This window comes from Lynx canadensis, chromosome A1 (assembly GCF_007474595.2).
Source record: "Lynx canadensis isolate LIC74 chromosome A1, mLynCan4.pri.v2, whole genome shotgun sequence".
NCBI lineage: Eukaryota > Metazoa > Chordata > Mammalia > Carnivora > Felidae > Lynx > Lynx canadensis.
The window spans coordinates 176,920,347-176,945,330 of record NC_044303.2 but is presented as its reverse complement, the minus strand read 5'-3'; the positions used below and the strand labels follow the sequence as shown (position 1 = coordinate 176,945,330).

The following is a 24,984-nucleotide window of genomic DNA, read 5'->3' as shown; positions in this document are numbered from 1 at the left end:
CAGCCCCCTCACTGTGCTTCTCCACAGGTCCAGAATGTCCATGGAGCTTTCAACGCTCTCGGGGGAGCAGATAGACTCACCTCCAACCGTATGTATCCCATATCCCGACTGGGGGCGGGGAAAGGGGGAGAAGAAGGGAACGTTTATTTATCAAGCACTCACGGTGAGCAGAGCTGTTAATGCTTCTGCTCGTTAATGCTTCGTTCATTCCCACAGCTGGCCTGTGGGGAAGGTGGAACCAGCCCCGTCTTACAGAAGAGGGGACCTGTGCCCCCCGGGGGAAAGTATGTGACAGCCCTAGGCAACATCATAAGTGCTCAGTGAATACCAGCTATTATCATCATTATTGTTCTCATGCCACATGATTGTTCTTAGGCAATATAATCACCTAAGATCCCCACAGGGAGTCATGGCAGAGCCAGAGTTTATTTTGGTTCCAGTGGCACTGTGAGAACAGGGCTGTGGATGGCCCAGTCAGGTCTGACCACCTGGGCCGCCCCCCAACCCCATACTCTCCTCCTGGTTGAGCCCCTCCCACCCACCAGTGCCCCCTCCCTGAGCTGTCTACCCCCTCAGCATTCTGGCATCTTGGCCCTAAGTAAAGAGGGCTCCATGTCTTTACACGCTGACACACGTATGTACACACCTGTCTGTGGCCTCATCTAATGAATGTTTACACGCCTACACATGCACACGTGCACACACGTAGGGCCACGGATGCACGCACAGAATGGGTCCAGGTGGTGCGTCTGCTTAAATGCATTCATCCGCTGGATCCTGCAAGACAGGTTACCTTGACTTATTTCCTCACCTGAGCTCACTTTTTTTTTTACCCATAAGGCTTTTCTCATTGTTTCTTAAAATACACTGTTCTCTCTGATAGTCAGAAATTCACGCAAAAGAAAACAGCTGTCCATGACCTACCCTTCCCCCCCCCCCCCCCGCCATAACAAATCACACTTTTCATTTCTCCGTGTCCCCGTGAACCCTTGTCCATCAGCGGAGGTCATTTTTTCAAAGCAAGTAGACAGCAGTTTACCTTCTGATTTTTGTACTTGACGTTGTTACGTTAACCACAACTTTTGTACAGTTTTTCCAGTGGTGACAGAGGCATGGTCGCCCATCTAGCAGCTCTGCTGTGCTCTATTAAGGCATTGTCTTCTCGTGGAAAATGTCTGTCTAGTTTTTTCTAGTTTTTTACCATTCCGGTAATGTCTGTGATATTTGCGGTCTTTGCTTTATGTACATTATCCCGTTGCTTTCCCCCTGGGTGCGCGCCCGTTCCGTGCCGCCTCCTGCAGCATATGAGTGTGAGCAGTGCCTTCTTTTCATGCAAATGTCTGATTGTAAGTGAGGGTGATGATCCTTTGGGTGATGGTGTAGTCGTTGCAGTTCTGGGTAAGGGCAGCGCGCCGTCCCAAGGCGGCCATCCACGTGCACTTGCAGTTAGCATGGACCCCTCGCCGGCCTGATATTGAAATAGAACCGAGCGAGGAAAGGAACCAGAGCGTATGCGCAGAAAACCCTGCCTGCCCCAGGGCTAGTGACGAAAGCCATCCCGGGCTGGCTTCCGTGGGAAGGAAAATGCATTAGATCAGACAACAGGCAGCCAGGGGTAGGGCTGGCTTTTCCTTCCCTCGGCCCTCCAGCTTGGTGTCCCTGCCAGGGCTTTGCCTTTGCTGCCTGCCCTCTCTGCTCCCAGACCTTCCCACTGAGGGCTGTCATATAGGTCTCCGCTCGAAAGCCACCACCTCCGAGAGGCCCTCCCTGAGCATCTTGTCTAAAGTAACCCCCACTTGGAGTGACCTGTTTTCCTCCTGAGGAGTGATTGTCGATGTTTTAGCCATGACAATGACATTGTGGTTGTTGTGTTTTGTTTTTTAAGAGTCTTTATCTTTTATGGAGACATAACTAAAATATCTGTGGATGAATTGATGTGATGTCTGGGATTTGCTTCAAAATAAAATGGGGTGGGGGGGGAACAGTAGGGTAGGGATGAAGCAAAATCGGCCATGTGTTGTTAATTGCCGAACCTGGGGAATAAGGTATGTGGGGCTCATAATATGATTCCCCATTTTTTCTGTGTTTGAATTTTTCCATAATAAGCTGTTGGGAGGGAGCGAAAGGGTACGTGGGCCTGACAGGATCAGGTGGGAGCCAGCAGCCCCTTGGAGGGGGTCCACTGACGAGGAATCCATGTGGGTGGAATTAGGTGCGGTGTCTCTAGTGGGCATTTGGCAAAGGCTATCAAAGGCCCTAAATATGGTCATTGCGTTTGAGTCATCATTTCTACTCATAGGAGAGTAAGCTAAGGAAATAATTAAGAGAGTGTGCACAGATTTAGGAAAATAATGTTCATTAGGTCATTGTTTACAAGAGTGCAAATGAGGAACAGCGTCAGTGTCTAGCCATGGGGTCGGGGGGGTCAGTTGAGTACATTTACGGGGCTGCGCTGGGAGTTGCGTGCAGCCACTGACCATGATGTGTCAGACCTCTGCTGGCATTCAGGCAGCAGACGTTTATTGAGGACGTACTATGTGCCAGGCCCTGTGCTAGAGGATTTTGCAGCAAATAAAAGAAACACTTACAGAGCTTACCTTCTGTGTCTTGGGCCTAAAATGGTATCTGTGGTGTTTAGTACTTAGAAAAAAGGTACGGTATGATCGAATTTTAGGAAGACATGAATATATGTATAAGTCTAGCAGTTTATACGCAAGAACGTGAACCCATGGTTTTCTGTGGATGGCGGATTTGTGGGCGGTTTTAGTTTTTCTTTTTAGGATCCTCTGTATTTTGTACAAATTGTAACAGAACTTCCACGAGTGTGATTTTTCATAAGGCGTTCACTCTTTCCTTCCCTCAAGTTTTTAACCTGGGGTGATGGGCATCTGGAGCGCTGTATCTCAAATGCAGATTCTGAGCCCCACTCCAGAACCACTGAGCAGGGATCTCCAGGGGTGAGGCCCAGGGGTCTGCCTTTTAAATCCTGGGTAACTCTACTGCTCCTGATACCCGAGGACCACAGCAGGTTTGAGAAAGTGGGGTATTGGGATCTTCATGGGCTCAGACCTGAAGCTGCAGGGCTTTTCTGAGGTTTTCAGAGGGCTCAGGTCTCAAGACAATTCAGGAAGCACTACCCTTTTCTCACCAAGATGCAGTATTAGCAGGAAGAGGCCATGGCTGTCATCTACACCCCCTACCCTCTTACAGCAAGGGAGTCCAAGGACCCAGAACTGATTCAGCCAGTAGACCAGGATTCAAAAACTCAAGGCTAAATTCCCGTGCGCTTTTATATCCATGATCCCTGACCTGAGACTGTAGAAGGCAACCACAGAAGGGTCTTTGGGCTTCTCGGAACCTCCCAGAAGGTGCAAGGGAATTCACACCTTTCCTGGGTGACATTTGGCAGCTTTGGGCCAGCATTCTATCCGCCTCGTGTTTGATTCCGGTTACCTCATGCTTATCAGAAGCTGATTCATCTGTTCTCCGTTCATTCCTCTGGCCGGCCAGCCATCCCTCCATCCGTTCATTCATTTAGTAAGCACTTGACGCTGTGCGCTCTGAGCCAGGCCCTGTGCAGGGTTCCGGGACAAGAGATGAGTAAGGCACAGTCCCTGCCCTCTGCAGCCTCCCCGCATCCAGCAGTGGTGGGTCGGGGTGGAATATGACAGGGCCAGGCGGAGGGAGAACTGATCTTCCGTTCACTGAAAATGGGGAAAGAAATGGATTCTTCATAAATACTGTTTTTCTGGTTTGTGGGCTCTTTCTTTTTGAAACTTTTATTGCTTCAAAAGCAACAATATTCAAACAGGACCAGGGGGTGCACAATGAAATGTGATCTTTATCAAATCCTGCCTTCTTCCCCAGGGACTAAAATTGCTAATGGTTTCTTGGGTGTCTTTCTAGAAAATTCTATACCTTCCTGCATAGAGAGTGAGTTTTCCCTGCCCCCCAGTACATGGAAACAGGTTATCCACTCCATTCTGCAACTTAGTTCTTTTTGTGTAACAATACCTCTTGGGGCGTGGCTTCTCGCAGCACCCACCTTTCAACGGTTGCCCTGTTGATGGACATTTGGGTTGTTTCCAGAATTTTAATATCATACACAATGCAGGAGTAAAGATCCTGATAGATGGAGTCTCTCAATTCCTGGTGTCCAGAGCGGGGGAAACGAAGAAGGGCTGTTTGGCAATGAAAATTTGGAAACAGCCTCCCAGCAATGCCAAGCAGGTTTAGAATTGAAGTGGCATAGAAAGAGCTGCCGGCTGGTCAGTGCCTGTCCCCCTGCCTCATCCTGCTGTGTCCTTCCTGCAGCTCTCGCCTCCCACGACTACATCTTGAAGATCGTGCCCACGGTTTACGAGGACAAGAGCGGCAAGCAACGGTACTCTTACCAGTACACGGTGGCCAACAAGGTACTCAGTTGGTGGGCCCAGCTGCGTGCAACTGCACCCTCTGCTGGCCAAAAGCAGAGGCGACAAGTGTCTGAGCGAATTCCCGCTGGGTCCTATCTGGGGGCCTTTCCTGTGGCTGTTCTGGCCAGGTTCTGTCCCTGGGTAAAGATGAGAGGCCAGTCTCAGAGTCAAAGGGAGGAAATCTAACCAGGACATAGGATGTGATCTGTTGAGAAAGAGCCTTGCATCTGGCCCCAGTCCTTTAGACTCAGGATCCTGATAGGTCAACACACGACAGATGCTCTGGTTCTCAGGGTACAAGCACTTTATCCAGGATCACAAGGACCTTGAATCATACCTGTTGGCCATCGGTTAACAGGAACGTCCTAGGACCCCAGCACTCAAAGTCATGGAGAAGCAGGTAGGCCTTGGTGGGCAGTAGAGCATGGTCAGAGCCAGCAGAATAGGGTGACTGACAGTTGTTTCAAGCTGAGACAGCCTCTGGCCTCCCCAGAGTTGACCCTGCCAATGAACATGAATGCTTGAAACATGTTAGTTGAGGCACCCCCAGTGGATCCCTTTATCACCAGGACTCTCCTTTTTCTTCTGTTCCAGGGCTGCTAAACCCCTTATAGGTGATGCATTGTTTAGCTCAGTTAATAATAATAGAGTAGTAGCTACCATTTACTGAGCACTAGCTATGGGTCAGCTATGACGCTAAGCTCTCTACCTCCACCATCATTTTCAGTCACCGTGACAGCTCCGTTTGTCCCCATTTTACAGATTTGGCCACTGAGGCACTGAGATGTAGTTAATAGAGCTACAAAGCGGCCAAGTGGGGACTAGAACAAGGTTCTCCTTTGGCTCCAGAGCCTGGCATCTTGATCCCATCACCCACTCAGTCTGAACAGGGGCCCTTGAGTCTGTTGGTCTGAGAGCTGCTCTCTCCCGGGCAACCTGGGGCCCCTGTGCTGATGTTCTGGTGTAACTTTCCAAAGCGAGTTATCTTTCTTTCACTCACTGTTTCTTGAAGGGCATCTCATTGTAACTGTCAAGTGCTGACAACATCCAGTGGCTGGGAGAATGTGGACACAGTCTGAGCAGAAGAGGTGGGGCTGGAGCAGACTGCTGGTTCAGACCCGGCTCAGTCACTTGCTAGTTGTATGGCCTGGGACAAGTCACCCAACTGCTCTATGCCTCTGTTTACTCCTTTGTGAAATGAGGATGGTGCACCTGATAAGATTGCCATCAAATGAGGCAATGTCTTGAAAACTGCTTTGTCCACAAAGGAGGCTTTGGGTAAATGGTACCTACTGCTGCTACTTTTCATTATTTTCCTCTATCCCTCATCTCTGGGCTTTGACCCAGACAGTCACCCTGCCCCATCAGCTCTCCCTGGAGAAAGCTCATCTTGTTTTGTCCAAGGCTCCTTCCCCCGAGGCTTTGGCAAAGACCCAGCAGCCAGGACAGCTTGCTCAGCTCTCTCTGTGGCCTTGGCCCCAGCCTCCTCTGGGAACAAACAGGGCCGTGCCTGTCAGAGCCGATGGCAATCCATCAGTGGGCGGGGGTGGGGGGGAGGAGGGGGGGTGGTCTTGGATCATCCCTGGAGAAGCTTCAGAGCTTGGGGCCTAGCATTTGGGATTGGGGGCTCCCCTGTGGTTGAGTCCAGTCTACAGTTATTGTAGACGAATGAGAGTAGCCCAGAAGTGTCCAGCAAATGCCCAGATCAGAGGGGACACACATCAGTTCAGCTCCTAGCCGCCTTCTAATCCTACCCAGCCAGGTGCTGTCTCAGGAAGCCTTGTCTTAGGGTCCCTCTCTCTTTGCAGTTTGTGTTCCTTCTTTGAAGAAGCCCACTCCCTACATGGCCTTTATGCTCATATCTCTTACACACACACACACACACACACACACACACACACACACACACACCCAAGGATGTCCTGTGTGACCTAGAATGCCCCCTCTTCACTAAGCCTTCCACAAACCCTGGGGAGAATTGGTCATTTGTTCCTGGCCCTGTAGCACTCCATGTCTCTGTATCACTGCGTGCGTAATGTGACAGTATTGGAGATACTCTTTTACATCAGCATCCTTTCCAGATTGTGACACCTACCTCCCCTGACAACCTGCTCTGGGGATGGGGCAGGGCTTACCACCCTTAGAGTCCCCAGCAGCCAGCAGGGGTGCCAGCACACGGGAGAGGTGCTCAGTAAACAATCAATGAGTAGGGGTGCCTGGGTGACTCAGTCAGCTGAGCATCTGAGTCTCGATTTGGGCTCAGGTCATAATCTCACAGTTCATGGGATCGAGCCCCGTGTGGGGCTCTGCACTGACAGCACGGAGCCTGTTTAGGATTTTCTGTCTCCCTCTCTCCCTGCCCCTCCCCGCTCACATTTGTTCTCTCTCTATCTCAAAATAAATAAACCTAAAAAAAATAATCAATGAGTAAATGAATGGGTTTTGCGTACCCAGGAGTTAAAGGGGGAAGTAGGCCTTTACTCAGATGGAGCCCAAATCACACCTGTCCTTTTACATCTCTGCTCTCTGATTCTGGTGCAGCTTCCATAGGTCATACGGTCAATTTCCAAGCAGCCAAAAGGGTTGAAAATGTCCCCAGGAATGTTGCCCATCCAGACACTGAGAGCAGGGCCTCTAGGAAAAGGGGTGAGACGAACTGGTAGAGTCTGGCTCCAGGCAAGAGGGAGAGAAGAAAGCCCATTCTTGGGGGTTGGCGGGGGACCCTCTGCATTCCAACCCCCACCCACCATGAGACATGGCTCATACATCTGATTCTCACATCCCCGTTCTCTCTTCCTTCACCCCAGGAGTACGTAGCCTACAGCCACACAGGCCGCATCATTCCCGCCATCTGGTTCCGCTATGACCTTAGCCCCATCACGGTCAAATACACAGAGAGACGGCAACCTCTGTACAGGTTCATCACCACGGTGAGTAGGTGGGGCGCCTGCCGTGGGCTCCTTCTCTCGGCAGCACTCCTGGTTCTCAAAGAATGGGATGCAGCCTGCAGGGCTAGGGTCCTAGGCTGTACACAGGAGGTTGTGATCCCCAGGATGTTTAGGAATGTTATCAGAATCATGTCATCCAGAAAATATTTTCCAAAGAGGTTTATCACTAAGTCTATTTAGTTTGTTAAGCGGGTTTTTATATGGGTCAATTAGATGTTTGTGATTTTCTCCAGTTTTTTATTTTTTTTATGGGTTTAGCAGGGTTTATCCTTTTCTGTGGAAAATTTACAGCAAAGGTTTAACTCATTTTTTTCCCATGTCTATTCTCCAACTATAACTGCTGATATTGTCAGGTTTTTTCTTTCTTTCCTGCTCGCATTCTCTTCTCTTTATTTTCTCTCTTCCTTCCTCCCTTTCTTTCTCTCTCACCCTCTCTCTTTTCTTTTCTTTCTTGCCGTTGTCTCCATCAAGTCCAGTTTTCTGTGAAGCAGCTTCAGGCCGATGTCATTTTTTCTTTGATACTGAGTATTTCTATTAAGTATACTGTTTCCTGGCCTTCCATTCAGAGTGTCCTTGGGGGCAGAAAAGCAGGCTCGCAGCATCCTGCTTCAGCCAGGTGGCCCGGAGATGTTTGGTAAGCCAGAGGCAGCGGAGGTGGGAGAGATGGGGTGATTATCCCTACCTCACAGATCTGGAGACTGAGACTAAGAGGCCCTTCTCCCCTTGTACCTCTTTATACTTTTAATAATGATTGAAGATCAGGGGTCTTAGTCCCGGATCTTTCATTTCTGGCTCCCACTAGGTTTGTATTAGTCAGGACTCTGTTACAGAAAAGACAGCCCCACGTCCAGCTGGCTTGAGGGGTAAGTAAGCCTCAGGCATGGCTGTATCCAGGCACAAATATTGTCTAGAATAGGCTTGTTTTTAAATCCTGCTTTCCTCCGTACCGGCTTCATTTTCAAATAGAATTCACTCATAGAAAGTGCCTCTTTCTCAGTAATTCGACCTGAGTCCTGGATAAGGTGGTGCTGTCACTGGCCCTGCTTCATTCCCATGCCAGCCTTGTGGCCTAAAGAATGAAAGGACTTCCAGCCCGCTGACCCCAGCCAGATGAAGAAGACAAACATTATGAGGGGGTGGGACTCCCCAAGAGAAAAATCAGGGGTCAGTTACTAGAAAACAGAGGGGTGGATACTAAGAGGCAAAAAGGTCCGATGTCCACAACAACGTCTCTGTCTTATAATCCATTAAAAAGGAATAACAGTTCCTGCTCTCCCTGCCTCCCAGGCCTCATGGGGCTCAAAGGAGATCATCAAATGGAAGCTTTTTGCCTTCTAGAATGCCATGTGGGTACAAAGGGTGTCAGAACCCTAGTGCTTTTAGGAGCCTCACAACATTCTCGGACTCCACAAAACGCAAAACTTTCAATCAGCAGAGGGCACCTAACAGAAATCTAAGACACTCAACACAGATTGGAAAAAGGTATTCGTCACACATACGAGACAGGAGTAATCTTCAGAATTTATATATATAAAGAATGCCTACAAACCAGTAAGAAAAAGTTAAGCGACCATGAAGAAAAATGGGTGAGGACTTGAGCATTCATAGAAGAGACCATACTGGCCACGAAAAGGTGCCCAAGTTCCCTAGAAACTGGAGGAATTTGATTCAAAATACCAGACCCAACTTGGTCCTATCAGACTAGCACAACAGAGACTGGGGGGATGCACAGCAAGGGGTCCTGCATGCACTATCCGGTACGAAGGTAGATTGGGCCAGCTGCTGGCGGGGTCAGGCGCAAACCCTTTGACCCCAAAGCCGGGGAACTTGTGAGCAAGCGGTTTTACCCAAAGCCCCGCAGGGTAGGACCCCAAGTTGTTCCTTTTACCCCAGTGCTCTTACTGCGTACCCAGAGTAAGAAACTGCAACACAAGTAGGTACGTTTGTGCAGATGTGGTCTGCTTCTCTGAGGCCCTGGGGCTACGGCATTGACAGTGGCAGAGAAACCCCTGTGCCCATGTCTTACTGTAGGGTCTAGAAGGATCTTCATGTCCCCTTCTTATCTGCTCCTACATGCCAGATGGCTGAGGCTCCAAGTGTGAAAACCCCTTGGCAGGTGGCTGAGAAACGAAGCGACTTCATTTATTTGCTAAACTTTCGCCAGCATTGACCACACGCCAGTCCCTGTGCCCGGCAATGGCGAGAGCCGAATTTGACTTCATCCCTGCCCTCAAGCTGCTCCCGGCTGGTGGGGAAGAGGGGCGGGCACGCAGAGAATGGAAGCCCACCCAGCAGGGGCTCCACTGAAGCTATGCACCGGGCACTGTGGTAGCAAAGACTCCCTTCTGTTCGGAAAATCTGGGGAAGGAAACCCCGGGATGAAGGATGCAGAGACATTTTCTAGACTGGTGGGTGAAGGAGAGAGGGTCTTAGCACAGGGAGTAGTATGTGCAGAGGCGCCCCGCTTAGCGTGTTTTGTGAAGGCCATGTGGCCTCTTTTGACGCGGGTGGACTTCTAAGAGCTGGAGGTCCCAAGAAGTCACAGGGGAAAAGCCCGTCCATCTGACTCAGAGGCCAGACACCTCCATGACCCCATTGCCTTCTCCTCCTGCCTTTGGCCGTCAGCGTCTCTTCCACCTCTGTCCCATCCGCCTCCGCCGGAGCACGGACCATGCTGCAGGGGACTTCCTGACATCGTTAGCCTGGTGGCCCCGCACCACCATCATGGTCGTCCCGGCAACCATGGGGTCAGCCCCAAGTGAGCCAACCGGCTGTCCCTGGCAGATGGCGTCATTGTGGAGCTTCAAAGCCCCTTGTCACGAGGCGGCAGATGTGGGGATGACGCTCACAGGCAGACACACAGAGCACAAAGACCCCCGGGAGCCCTAGCAGGGTGGGGTGGGGCCAGGATGGAAGTGGAGGCACCTGCTGTGACTTCTCTTTCTCTCTTTTTAAAATCAGACACTTGTGTGCCAAGCCCCCAAACCCCAAATGGGGGCCTCTGCAAATAGCTCCTCACAGGGGCTGCTTAAGAGAGGGCTTAGGCCAGAGGCCAGGATGTCGTCATGTGGCGGCTGCAGGGCTGCAGGGGCAGCTGTGGGTGGGCTGGAATGAGGTGGGGTGTAGTTCAAGGGGGTGTGGGTGGGGCGGGGAGGGGCGGGTGGGGCCTCCCCGATGCATTTGTACCTATCAAGTCCCCGGCTTATCCGAGGTCGCTCCTCCAGGGTCTCACGGTCTGGAAAGGAGCTGGACATCCTGAGCCCAAACAGAGGAGGGTCCTTCCTCCTGGAAGTCCCCATCAGGCTGCCTGGGGCTTCTCTCTCTGGGCACCCAGGGCACCTTGCTCAGACTTCCACTTTGTGCCATTCCAGAAAATGTCACCACTAACGGAATAAACAGATGTTTTTTAACAACATGCAAGTGATCCCCTTCAAAGCGCCCCCTCCCACACACGCACATTTGTCCCCTGCCCCTGCCACTTGCCGAAGCCCCTTTTTTGGGATTGCCTTCAAGTGGGCTGTGGTGACAGATTGGATGACTTCAGAAGTGTCACGTCGCTTTCCCTGTGTGTTTTATTCTGTCAGGGAGGAACAGCCAGAAGTCAAAAAGTATCAACTTGGATCAGTTTGGCCATGACAGTTTTTGCCCACCAAAAATGACCAGTTGGTAATGGCAGTTCAGTAGCTGCATTCGACGTAATCCCCGGCCTCAAGGTGCTCCTTGCCAGCGAAATAATTCCCCCAAACTTTAGATTGTACTTTGTACTTGCCAGGCCTGATTATGATGAGCCCCAAGTCTGTTTCCCCTCAGTGTCCCCCGCATCCAGCACAGGGCCTAGCCTGGATACCTGGATGTCGATACTCAGAAATATACGAGGGACGGCTGCTTGAAGAAGGGATCCTATAGCTACACTTATTAAGCATCTACCGTTACTGGGTAATTCTATAATTATCTCCTTCAACTTTCCCGGCAGCCCTCCAAGGTAGAGATCATTCTTGTTTTATGTACGAATTAACTGAGGCCCAGAGAGTTAAAGAAACTGTGCCAGGGCACAGCCAGTAAATGGCAAAGCTGGGACCTGACTCCAGAGCCTGTTTCTGCCACATTGCCCACCCCACCCCCACCACTGCCACTAGCTTGGGAGCCTCTGCCTTCCAAAACAAAGGCTCTTCAGGATGTCCCAGGAACAGAGTCCCCAGAAACCATGAAGCCCTTGATAGGACACCAGGATCTTTTGATACAGTGACTCCATACTGGGAATCAGGAAGAAATGTGATAGCAGGAAACAAGGCGACGTCGTGAGCATGAGTGATAAAATCACAGTCATGCACACAAATCATTAAAACAACAACACCACCCACATGTAAACTGTCCATATGAGACTGGTTGGCTGGTGACTTGCAAATTTTCCTGCCCAAATCTGATGACCTGTCACTCATCTGTTGGGACGCCTATGAGGATTTGCCATAGACAAAAGGCATTAGATACTCGGGTGTGGGGGGGAGGGAGACAGTAAAAACAACTGAGAAGAGACAAACTTAAAACTGAGGAGGTTTTACCCACTAAGGCAATATGAGTTGGGAAGAGACCAGCTTTGTAGCTCGGTCTGAATCTCGCCTACTCAGACTTCCCTTGAAGTGTCTCTCTTACCCGGACCATGAGCTCCAGGAAGGCAGGGCGGGGCCTTCGTCATCTCTGGTCTCCAGACCTGGGACAGTGCAGGCAGGTGATAAATAGGTGTCAAACAATGAGCAAACCGATGGAGGGGTGCACACCTTGGTCCATGCCCATAGCACAAGTTCCCATTATCTGAGGAACGGAACAGAATCCACATTAGCAGCTCAGTTATTGAGGGCTGGAAATGTGTGTGGGTGGGGGACAAAAACTTTGGTTCAGATCCTTCCAGACGTTTGAGCAGAGCTAGCTCTTCCAGAAGGTTGTGTACCAGGGACAGATTGCTCCAACTGGGTCTGAACACAGATAATTTGGTTGCAACAGAAGTTCCTGGTGCTTGCTTTTTGAAGGCAGATTCTGAGACGTAAAAGGAATAGCAGAATGGAGCGAGCTCCCTTTTAGAAACTGTACTTATTTTTACAGCCACACAGCTTACTTCCTAAACTTCATTGATGGGGTCCCCTTACTTCAGGACATTTGATAAAACTTAACTGAGAAAAAGCCATTCACGCGTGAAGGCGGGGACTGAGAGGAGCCTTCAGGTTGCGGGTAAAGTACGGTGGTCTAACAGAAGAAAACAGGCCCTTTGCAGCCTTCCTGACCTGATTCTCATCACCCTCGCCTATTTGGTAGTTGTGTGACCTTGAACAGGCCAGTCCCTCTCTGAGCCTCTTCTTCCCCATCTGTGAAATGGGGATCACGCCATTTCCCCGAGTAGTTGCAAAGATTGAATGAGAAGGCAGAAGAAAATGCCGTCTCAGGCCTGGCCCACAGTAGGTGCTCAACCAAGGTGGGGTTTTTTTTGGGGGGGAGGGGGAGTATTTTGCAGCTTCAGCCATTGTAAGAACGGGGCAGGGGGGAGAGGGCTCTGTTCCCCCACCAGGCTCCTGTGCTAGAGGGTGGGAGTGGAGGGTCCGGCAGGCGTGACACCAGGGGATGGAGACCACCACACCCTCTCCTCCCCCCACTTTTCCAGGGCCCAGTCATCAGCTTCCCTTCTGCGACAGCCCCCACCCCTGCGTAGCCACAGCTTTGGTGTTCTCATCCACGGCTCCAGTCTGTCTGCCGCCACCAGCATCTGATGGGACTCCGATTCATTATTTATTTCCTCATTCTGGGCCTTTTCCACAAGCTTTTCAAGCAGTGCTGACTGCACGGGGAAAGTGAATGAACAGTTCGCAGGCACTCGAGGTACAGCAGACAGCCAGACAGAGGCCATCCTGGTCCTCACAGGGGGCCCCATTTTACAGATGGGAGAAACCGAGGCTCGCGGGCGGGGGGTGGGTAACCTGGCTTTCCTGGCCAGAGTGGCAGAGCTGGCGTCTGACCGCAGGAATGTTTCCTCCAGAGCCCGCAGTCTCCACCCCCACCCCCGTGTTGGTATGTGTTGTGCTCCTCCGTTGCCCACTGTGGAAAAGAAAATGCGGGGGAGGGACGATGGATCGGGAAAGCATTAGTGCTGGTGGAACAACAGAGGGATTCAGCTCTCCAGCCAGTGCGGTTAGAACGCGTCCTTTCCATATTGTAAGGAATTAAGAGCCATAATTAAAATGTAAGGGAAACGCGCGCGCACACACACACACACACATCTTCTTTTCAAGGTAGAGAAACTGACTTCATTCTAGCCATAGCAGGAGGCTGGGAAGCTGGTGAAACCACAGGAAATCTCTGCTAAAGAACAAAGGGGCATGTTATTGAGGACTTCTGATGAAAACAAAGTAATGCGCTCCTCTCAGACTCACTGGGGCCTGGATGTCGAATTGTCCTTGTTTCCATTTCTGGAGCCAGGGCTGCTGACCAGAGTGGGGTTGCATGTGCTGGGTCTAGTGGCCCTTTCTGGCTCAGTGGCCCTGCTCCTTCACCACCCCCACTGCCTCAGGGCCTGGTCCGGAGGTACAAGAACATGGCAGCGGTGAGGGACCAAGGGAACATTCACGGCTGTGTGCGTAACACAAACACTCGTTCGGTCTGATAGCTGTCCTGAGGGGTGAGGATTAGCCTTCCCGTTTTTTTAAAGGAAGGAAACTGAGGTATGGGAAGTAAGGATGATGCAAGGGCACACGACAGGAGGGGCCCCAACCAGAAATACCTTTGTATCAGGTACTTCTGATATCTTCTTGGTGTTTGTGGTTGACGTAGAGTCCTGGGCAGATGTGAAGAGCTCCCTGACTGGCCAGAAAAGGGAAATAACCTCCAGCTTAGGTACTCTGCCCCCTGAGGGATATGCTTCATCACAAACACTTCTTGGCATGTGCTTGAGGAAATATCCTGTCAAGATCTCAGCTACCCCATCTGTAGAATGGGCCCTTCAAGTGCTTAGGACCTGGGCAACTGCAAAGAATCTGCATGTGGTGCCAGGGACACCTTTGCTGTCCTGTCTTTCCATGAATGGGCTTGTTCTTTCGGTAAAAGAGCCAGTTAGAAAAAAAGGAAATTGAGACCCAAAGGGTTGCTCTGAGGAGTAAGTGGTATTTTACCCGTTGCGGTTCTTAGAGTGGGTCTCAGAGAGATTTAGAAAATCTCAGATCTCAGCAACAAGGTCAGAGCCTTCCAGTCAGTTGAAAGATTAGGTATTGTTTACTGAGCACCTACTAAGCGCTGGGAGCTCCAGGGGCATCTCCTGCAGTACGACAATTGGCAGGGTAGGGGTGGTTTTCCTGTGTCGTAGATGAAAAAAACCGAGGCCCAGAACGGCTCTCCCATGGCTAGAGTAAGCGACAGCCACGGCTCGGCTTCCCAAGGCTGAACCCTTTCTGCTGCCATGGCAGGGAAGGCCCTGGTAGACTCCCCAGGACACGCTTCATCCCCACCCCACTCTGCTCAGGGCCCCTGCACCATGTACAGTGAGGATGCATATGATTGGCTTTATGTAAACTTTTCTTCGTGTGTGTGCATCTTGGCACATCCCCCATCGTGGGTCGGAGAGATGCCAGGCCACCATCTGCCCTTTCAACCCTTTTCTTGGCCTGTTCTTGAGATCTGCCTCACCAGTATGGTGAAGCCTGTCACCTTGCCACCACCAATGTATGGCCTGAGTCCCAAGACAGACATTCTGTCCACTGCAGCCTCGTGGCTTCACTTGTTTCCCTGTTTCAGAACTAGGGACTGTGGCCTTCCCGGGACACAAGATGGCTGAGACTGGCCACCTCCTCGGAGAGTCCAGATGTGGTCACCTCCTGGTGTTGAGGGTTGCTGTGGCCACCCACGTGTCAGAATCCAGGGAGCACCACAGCCTGAGAGCACCCCAGGACCCCTCCCCTCGTGACCCCTGCTTCACCTCATACCAGTCACCACCTATGAGTGTGAGCGTGTCAAGAAGGCCGGAGCAGGCTAATGGCAAAATCCTGAAGGCAGGGGCCATACCAGCGTCAGACAGGCTGCTAGATTTTTCTTTCAGCTTTTGAGGTGCCTCCCCCTGCCCCAGAATGTGCCAGAAATCCCCCTCCTCATCGGACCGGTGACGAGCACCTTTGACAGATGTAGGATAAAGGGGGATGTGCTGCGGTGGGGGGGGGGGTATTGGGGGATACCCAGGGGGCCTGACTGCAGCGCCCCCTTAGCCCTAGGCTCACGGCAGCTCACTCTGATGGGGCTAGTTGCCGAGTAGCTTACGTGCCCCGGGGCCTCAGCTTCCCCGCAGCTGTGTGCTTTCTTGTACCTCAATGCATGTGCTGTCTCCTCCTGCTCCTGGAGACTTCAGACTGGGTGCCAGGTGTATGTGAATCATAGGCACGCTTGGGTTCCAAAGCGTGTGTGCGGATATAGGGTGTGAGTGTGTGTGTGTGTGTGTGTGTGTGTGTGTGTGTGTGTGTGTGGTTTTTGTGTTTTTATTATTTGCTCCATTGCACTTAAGTCACATTTTCCTCTTCTCTGACCCAAGCTCTAAAAGCATTTTGTGGTGTAAAATCTCCTATCATCTGATCCAGTCTACCGAAATAAACCAGCTCCCCTGCCGTCATCTTCCTTGAAAAGTGGCCCTGCGTCATGCTCTGAGGCTGGCAGGGAGAGGCCCCGCCTGCTGAAAACACTTCATAATAATCCCCCTAGCGCCCCCCATCCTCTTCACTCCCTGGGGGGCTGCTCTGGTTTCTTGGGCTGTTATTACTGGAATGCCAGCTGCTCTACTTAGAGCCCATCCGTACAGACCTGCTCTGTCTTGGGCCTCACAGGCCTCTGCTTAGCTCATCTTGTGGAAATATCATTTTAAAAATAAACACTGGTTCGATCTGCACTTCCCTCTCACCTCCGCCGTGTCTCCTGGCCTCCCGCACTTGGCACCAGAGGATCCATTAAGTCACTGCCGTCTCTCAGAGTCCTCCAGCGGTTGAACGTCAGTGGCGGGCCAGCCACCCAGTGGTGCCTCCGGGGCAGTGTCGGGGGCCCTCTAGGACTGTTCCTCTGGGCTTCTTCGGAGTCCTGTGGTCATTTAAGTGCTTCTTGCATGTGGCATGGGGGAAAGAGTGCGAGCTCCGGAGGCAGACAGACCTCGCTGTGCCACCCGCTCGCTGTGTGACCTTGGAAAAGTTATTTCCTTGTCTGGGCACCATGGGTACGTGACTCAAGAGTGGCACACTGGGTGATGGGTGGTATTGGCTCTTAGGAGTGGCATAAAGTATGTGCTCAAGAGGAAAAATACATCAAAAGAAATTTTTTTAGTGTTTATTTATTTTTGAGAGAGACAGAGACAGAATGCGAGTGGGTTAGGGGGCAGAGAGAGAGGGAGACACAGAATGCGAAGCAGGCTCCAGGCTCCGAGCTGTCAGCACAGAGCCCGACGCGGGGCTCGAACTCACGAGCTGTGAGATCATGAGCTGAGCCGAAGTCAGGACACTCAACCAACTGAGCCACCCAGGCGCCCCAAGAGGAAAAATTCATTTAAAGTTGCCTTGCAAATCTCCTCTGAAGTTCTTTTATCTTCCATCATCCATACTTTGATTCTATTATGCAACCAGAAAGCAACCAATAGGCAGGCCAGGAAATTTTGAGTAAAACAGAGCATTATTTTGATGTGTCACAGGTGGAGTTCTGGCACAAGCAAAGATAGGAATTCAGTTAGGTGGAGAGTTTCATGCCTGAGAAGCAGCGGAGCGTCCTGTTGAGAGTGCAGACTCCCAAGTTCGACCCACTAATCACTGTGGTATTGGACCGGTGATCCAATGTCTCTGTGCCTCAGTTTCCTTGGCGGTAATATTTGCGTCAGAGTAGTACTTCCTAGGGTTGGCCTGGGGATGCAGGGAGGAAGGAGGCACAAAGTACTCAAGCCCCACCTGGCACAGAGAAAGTGCTATGTAAGCTGTTTTGTCCTGGTTATTGCATTGGATCGTGTGGCCGGGAGTTAGGAAGTACAGCATACAGGTGGCATTCATTGTCATCCCCCCTACTGCAGCGGTTCTTAACTGGGGGCAGTTTTTGCCCCCCGGAGACACTTGACAACGTTTGGTTGTCACGACAGGAAGGAAAAGGTACTACTGGAGTCTCATGGGTGGAGGCCTAAGAGGCTGCAAATAAACATCCTTCATTGCAGAGGACAGCCCTCCCACAACGAAGAATTTTCTGGTCCCCAAAGTAAATAATGCCGTAAGAAACTTGGCCGTAATGTAAGCTTTCCGGTAGTGCCAGAGGCTCCCTCTCTTCTGTAGCTCTTGCCCTGGTCGTACTTTTGCATTTGTTGGTATGATTGTTTGGTTACTACCCATCCCACTGATCTCCTACAAGCTTTGGAGAGTGAGAGATTTATTTCTCCTTCCCGTCCATCCAGGCCAATGCTGCCTATTTGGCCCACCCCGGATCTCAGTCACAGGCAGCGCTGGGCCTGGACCTGTCAGAGCCAGGTTCAAGTCCCGGGACTGCCACTTCCTGGCTGTGTGACCTTGGGCCAGTGGCACTGCCTTTCTGAACCTCCATTCCTTCATCTGCAAATGGGACTGTAAAAATCTGATAAATTTAGAGTGGAAGTTAGGACCACAGGCTCCAGGGTCAACACATAGTTGAGTTCAGGTCACAGCTGTGTTACTTCCAGTGTGAGTTCAGTTACCTAACTAAACCTTGGTTTTCTCACCGATGAAACGGGTCTACTAATCCCCTTCCTCATTCAGACGGTTGGTATGGGATTTAAAGGAGCTGCTGATGGTTACTTTTATTGTTATTAAATTCATCATCCAATAAGTGGATTTTGTTGAACCCTGCATATGTTCCAGACCCCATTAGTTACGGGGCAGAGCTCGTGATTTGGGAGGGGTCTGGCCTGGCGCTCCATCTGGCGCTGACCTCTGACCCTCCCCCCCTCGCCCTTTCAGATCTGTGCCATTATCGGTGGGACCTTCACTGTTGCCGGCATTCTGGACTCCTGTATCTTCACAGCCTCGGAGGCCTGGAAGAAGATCCAGCTGGGCAAGATGCATTGACGACCCGCCGGCCCAATGGCCGAGGACCCCGGGAGACTGCCAGCCCTGCTTCCGGCCCCCCATCTCCTCCTGCCCTCTTATCTGGCCCAGGATCTGGCTGCATCCCAAAGTGGGGGTGGGGGGAGGCAGGGGGCGGCTCACGGTTTCGCAGCTACCTCTTTTCCTCATCTTTAATTTGACACGCATTACACTGCCTGAAGTCGTGGTGCCCCTTTTCCTGGGGAGCCCCAAGACCACCACAGTCAGGCAAGGGAGGTGCGGGGATATTGGGGACCACTCCTGGGAGGGCTGCAGTTCCTTCCCTCTTAGGGGAACAGCCCAGAATCCACGTTGACCAGCTCACAGCCAGGCTTTGACAATCTCGAAGCTCCCACCATTTGGACGCACTAATCGCTTGGCCTCTCCCCTGGGGAGCCGGCCTGCAGACCGGGGCTCTCAGCTTTGGACCACACTGCCCTCGGGTACCTCCACTCTGCGCCTACAATAAGGATGGTACTTCCCAGGCAAGTCCCTGGGATGTGGCGCTATAGGTGGAACCCTCGCCTTTGCTCCATCCCTTCTTGTCCATCTCAGAGCTCAGGCTCAAGTCCCTCACCCCCACCCATTTCTTTTTCTCCTGAGAAGCAGACGCCCAGTTGTTGGGTAGCAGCGGTGGAAACTCAGGTCTGCCCGTTGGAAACTGGGTGGGTGGCAAGTTCTCCTTCCTCTCTTCACCTTGTTTCTCTGAAACCCCATCCCCACCCCCACCAATGTGCCTCAGCCCCTGTGCTGTGTGGCAGCAGCATCTCTTGGTGGAGGGGCTGGTTGTCACTGGGGAATCATCCTTTGAAAACCAGACATGGTCTGTGCACTCATGTCTAGATGGAAGGCATCCTTCTCTGCAGCCCTGAAGTAATCATGTCTCACCCTCTCCTGGACAGTTGCCATCAGTCCCAAGGCCTTAGGTGGGGCAAGCAGAGCAGATCAGCCCTGTCTTTGGACATCTACCTTCCGGGCTTCCAGCGGGTGCACAGCACTCGGACTTCTCTGCAGCTCAGTTGTGGCCCACTTGCCACTGAGGTCCCCCTCCCCATCAGGGGCCATATAGGTTCTTGGTCCCTGGGGACTGCTCCATTGTCTCCCCACTTGCTCCTGAGGTGGGTCCCTACCCCGCTGCTCACCCTCATCCTTCCCCTTCAGTCCGGAAAGGGAGCTGCAATGGTCCAGGCACGAATGCCGCCCCGGGGGAATTTTAGGTATGCCCTTGTGTCCCAGGGAGAGAGCCGCCTGCCTGTTTTCCATTTATATCAAGATTGTTTGCATACTTTTGTAATTAAGGGGAGTGTCTGGTGGAAGTTTTTAAATTATCTCTATGGATAGCTCAAGTCTCTGCCATTTGTAAGTTTTGGCTCTGGATTCCAGTTAGAAAAGTGTCCCCTTCTGCATACGAGTTGACTGATGTTGTGAGTGCAAACTGCATTTGGTTATCTCTGGTATCTGTGGCCACTTGGATGGATTTTTTTTTTTTTTTTCACCTTCTGTTCCCCAGTTGGAGAAAGGAGTCTCTTTGGTGTGTGAATACCTGCACCTGTAGAGGGTGGGCAGGGTGGGGTGGGGAAATGTGTGGCATGCACATGAGTTGAAATTCCACTTTTATGCTTTTTTTCAGAAAAAAAAAATAATAACTCTTGAGGACATGGGGGATGTCAGTTTCCTATGGAAGAGACACCTCTGACCTGTTATTCTTATAAACAATCTCAAGGGAAAAAATGGTTTAGTTCTTTCCCCACTCGTTGGGTTCAAATAGATTAAAAGGCTGATTTTCAGAACTGTTGTTGTGTGTTTCTTTCTACTTGACTGTGGCTGCGTAGCCTAGAGGCTGGGCACACAGTCAGAATGGAATTTAATTCTAGAGGAGAAAAATGGGGAAATGTGGAAAAGATCCGTGAGGATGATTGGAAAGTCAAGATCTCTTGCAACCAGCCCTTCTTTATTGAATCCCTACAGAATATTCCTGGATCTGCCATTTTCTAGCTGTGTAGCCTCAGGTCAGGTTCTTAACCACTCAGTGCCTCAGTTTCCTCAGGTGAAAATAGGGAGAGTAATCAAACAATCAGGGCTGTTACAGAAATTAAATCTATAATATGCACAAGTAAGTCACACTGGATCAGAAGGAGCTTGTGGATGTGGCAAAGGGGTATGTGGTAAATTTTCAAAAATGGGAGTTGTTTCATACAGGTATTCCAAAATAGAATATAGTCTCTTTGAGAACAGGAAACAGGGCTAACTAACATGTTTAACCACAGCTTTGAACCAAGGGCTGCAATAAATTAAAGGTGTTTCATAAATTCTCCCTGATTTCCAAGGATCTGGCAATCCTTGTTCAGACTTAATCCCAGCAAAGGGGAGACTATCCCAGCTCTGAAAAGGAGATCGACATGGCTATTTACCACCCTGCTCTCGGCTCTTCAAGGCCCTCACCTGGAACAGCATGAACGTGGATCATTCATCAGGATGAATGTGGCAGTGAACCGCTCTGCAAGAAACTTCACGCATTCTCTCTGTAACATCCTGACACTAGAGTTCTTGTGACACTCCAAAGCTGAAGGTCAGGAGGAATACGCTGCCGGTGGTCAATTACGTGTCTTCCCAAACCTTTTTATGCCAGCCGTGCTTTATGCTGTCATGATGTGATCAACCAGTGAAACAGGATTGAAAAATGAAAGAATCGGGGCGCCTGGGTGGCTCAGTCGGTTAAGCGTCCGACTTCGGCACAGGTTATGATCTCACGGTTCATGAGTTCAGGCCCCGCATCGGGCTCTGTGCTGACAGCTCAGAGCCTGGAGCCTGCTTCAGATTCTGGGTCTCCCTCTCACTCTGCCCCTCCCCTGCTTGTGCTCTCTCTCTCTCAGAAATAAATAAACAAGAAAAGAAAAATGAAAGAATCTAGTACAACTAAGTTGTACACTTCGCAGAGACCTGATAAAGGCGAGTTGCCACCCCCCTCCTCAAAATGCTCCCAAATTAGATACGAGCAAGACCTCTTACTAAAAAGACCTGGGAAGAAGGGGTGCGGGGGAGGGGGGCGTCCTTGAAGATTCTGTATTCACATGGAAAGGGTCTGAATTCTCCCTCCACATTTAAGGAACCCAAAACTGGAACTCTCTCAAGTTAGCTTATGTAAGGACATGGCTTATGCAAGGAAAGTGAAGGAGAACTCCAATGGGGAGGTTTCTCCATGAGAAAACCTTGCTCCAGGGTCAAAAGATTGGCAAATTTTTTTTTTTTTTTTAATTTTTTTTTTTCAACGTTTATTTATTTTTGGGACAGAGAGAGACAGAGCATGAACGGGGAAGGGGCAGAGAGAGAGGGAGACACAGAATCGGAAGCAGGCTCCAGGCTCTGAGCCATCAGCCCAGAGCCTGACGCGGGGCTCGAACTCACGGACCGCGAGATCGTGACCTGGCTGAAGTCGGACGCTTAACCGACTGCGCCACCCAGGCGCCCCGGCAAATGTTTTTTAAGTGGACGTAAAACATTTAAGGTATGTGTCATTTGTATGATTTCTCTCTTTTTTTTTCAACTTTTTTTTTTTTTTTTTGGGGGGGGGGACAGAGAGAGACAGAGCATGAACGGGGGAGGGGCAGAGAGAGAGGGAGACACAGAATCGGAAACAGGCTCCAGGCTCCGAGCCATCAGCCCAGAGCCTGACGCGGGGCTCAAACTCACGGACCGCGAGATCGTGACCTGGCTGAAGTCGGACGCTTAACCGACTGCGCCACCCAGGCGCCCCTGTATGATTTCTCTCTTAAACCAATTCTTTCAACTATCTAACCAAGAGCAGATTACAGCGTTTTCGCATAAGAGGATTTCTCAATCGGGGATTGTAGCGCAGATTCATAGAGGGGGAGTTGATAGTTTGGGGGACGTGGTGGCTCGGGCAGAAATGGCTTCTTGTGGGGCGGGGTTGGGGTGGGGGGGGCTTGCAGTTGAACAAGGGACGAGGTTACAGAGGTGCATCAGGGAAGAGAGAAGCTCAAGTCCTGCAGCCCATGCTGCCTGAGGTGGGCGGATGTCAGAGTGGGTGTGAAGTTTGGGGAGAAGTGTCTTGTAGCAATGGGGCTTGGAAGTGGCAGCTGCATTTCTTACTACTCTATGTCGCAAATTAGTTCTCGATTCTTGCCAGAGACAAAGATACACATTTTTCTCAATGTGGCAGGCCACCGGTAGTCCTAACGCCTTCCTAAGAAATGGGCTCATTAAAGACCTTTTTCCCTCCCCAACAGTTGTCTTTGGTCAGTCGTGTAGTGATGAGGCCATGCACTTTATTCTGCCCAAAATAAGTTGTTTTTATCTTAACTCATGTAGAAAAAGCTACCCACGGTTGGGCATTCTCCATGTGCCTGCAAGGAGTGATCGTTCAGGCCTTGTCTTTCTCTATCCTCACAGCAGTCCTGCCCGGTGGAAGTTACCTCCTTTTTACAAAGGACAAGACAAATTTAGTAACTTTTCTCTGTCACACAGCTGGTAGGTGGCAAAGTTGGAATTCAAACTCCTGTCCGCCTGACTCTGGGTTATGGTTCTGCCTCGGTCCCCAAGGTCATCTTGTCCATATCAAAAGAGAAAACTGACCCCCGCCCCCCCCCAAAATGGGGGAAATTGAAAGTGGTGAGGGTACTTTGTGTTTTGTTTCCTTCTTTCTAAACAGCCTGCAAGGGAAGCTAACTTGAATATTGGAGATCTTGTTAAAAATTTAAGGCCCTTGAAACATGGTTTTAATTACACAAATAAGACATGCTCATGGCCCCACTGGAGGAAAATCAGACAGGCAAAAAGTAAAAAAAGGAAAAATTAAAGGGACCCCTGATTCCACTAGCCAGAGATAATCATTGTTAACATTTTAGTCATATCCTCCCACAAACAAAATGGGATCATGCTGTTAATATTATTTTGCGGTTTACTCTTATCCAGTAGACATCCTCCTATGTTACTGATAGATCTCATCATGATCTCTGGTGGCCACGAGATAACAATAAGCATGTTGAGTATGTAATGGTGGATCATGTTCAGCCTGTTCCCATCTCATTCGGAACCTGTTTTCTCACCTGCAAAAGGGACCAATTCAGGGGATTGTTTACCAGATTAAGTAAGGTAGTGTTTGTAAAACTTAGCACAATGCCTGGCATTAAATGCGCAGCCAAATAAGATTAGCCATTGCTATTCATTCATTTAATAAACAACAATTTCTACCATTAATTAAGTGCTTACTTTGTGCCAAGGCTTGTGCTAAGGGTTCATTTAATCCTGACACCAAATCAATAATGTAAGTACTATCATTATTCTCATTCCTCAGGTGAGGAAGGTGAGTGACCTCTAAGAGGCTCAATATCTTACCCAAACCTACACAGCCAGGAAGTGATGGAGATCCAAACCCAGGCAGTCAGAATCAGGGCGCACATGTTTCCCCACCACATCACCCTCTACCTCAGAGGCATAAAAATATTTCCCGGGCGTTTCCTCTGTGCTACCACTGTATTAGGTCCTGGGGCTTCTATACCAGTTCCCATGCGTGTTACCAAGAGTGGACATGGGGCAAGATAGTAGCCAAGCCCACTAAGTCCTCATTAGAGTGACAAAGCCTCAGGCTCTCAGGGTCTTATCTGGTGATGTCATTGCACCTGTCTTAATTTTACTGAGCCGTGGGAGAAGGAGCGTCAAGCATCGCCTCCCCACCCTGGTTGATCATGAATATACCTTGATTATCCTGGGTTGTAATGATCTGTCCTCAAGGTTGCCCTGCACCAGTGAGGTTCTGCACTCCTCACTGTATTCAGGGACTAGATAGATCTTCCTCCTCCCCAGAGCTCCTTGATCTAGGCCCATACTATGGCTAAATTACTAGTACCTATCAATAAATTAATGCACAAATGGATGAATATTGGAATAAATGAGTAGGCAAATGAGTTATGCCAGTGAGTGACTAAATGAACTTATGGGGGAGGGGAGGTAAGGGACCTTGGGTCTGATGAACACTGTAAGGGCTGCTTGAGAAGAACCCTCTGACTTTCTATGTGCAGTAGGTCATAACAGCTTCTATTCCTGCCTTCCCGTGGTGACATTTTATTGGTCCCAACTTTGAGCTATAACGGGCCTATAACGTTATGAGTTTAAGGTTGAGTTGCTACTGCAAAATGATTGCCACAGTAGCTTAGTTAACACTTCATCATCTCACATAATTGCCATTTCTCCTTTGTGGCAGAGACATTTAAGAAAGTCTTCCTGTCTTATGCTCTCCCTCCAACCTCCTTACTATTGGAGTCTGGGGCACACACAACGGGTGGCTTTCCAGTTGCCACTGCCTCAACAAGTTTGGCACCGCTCACCCTAATGCCCTGGCGTCTACAAACAGCCCGGATGTTGAACATCCTCCCTAAGTCTGAAGGCCAGAAGTCTCCAACACTGACTGCAAGCGTTCTAGAGTGAAACCTAAAATAGGACCCATCGGTTTCAGGGATCAAGGCAGATGCCCTGGCTGATCATGAGGCAGAGTAAAATGCTAGTGTT

The 24,984-nt window shown here is 50.4% G+C and overlaps 1 protein-coding gene across 1 annotated transcript in view; it reads left to right on the top strand.

The window, feature by feature from the left end:
* Positions 1-20,249, top strand: part of ERGIC1 (endoplasmic reticulum-golgi intermediate compartment 1) — a 103,068-nt gene extending 82,819 nt beyond the window's left edge. The window contains exons 7-10 of the mRNA XM_030327566.1: positions 28-88; positions 4,315-4,415; positions 7,223-7,345; positions 18,334-20,249. Of these exons, the coding sequence (XP_030183426.1) occupies positions 28-88; positions 4,315-4,415; positions 7,223-7,345; positions 18,334-18,441 (393 nt within the window). The 3' untranslated portion in view covers positions 18,442-20,249. The remainder of the gene's footprint in view (positions 1-27; positions 89-4,314; positions 4,416-7,222; positions 7,346-18,333) is intronic.
* Positions 20,250-24,984: the final 4,735 nt, after the last annotated feature.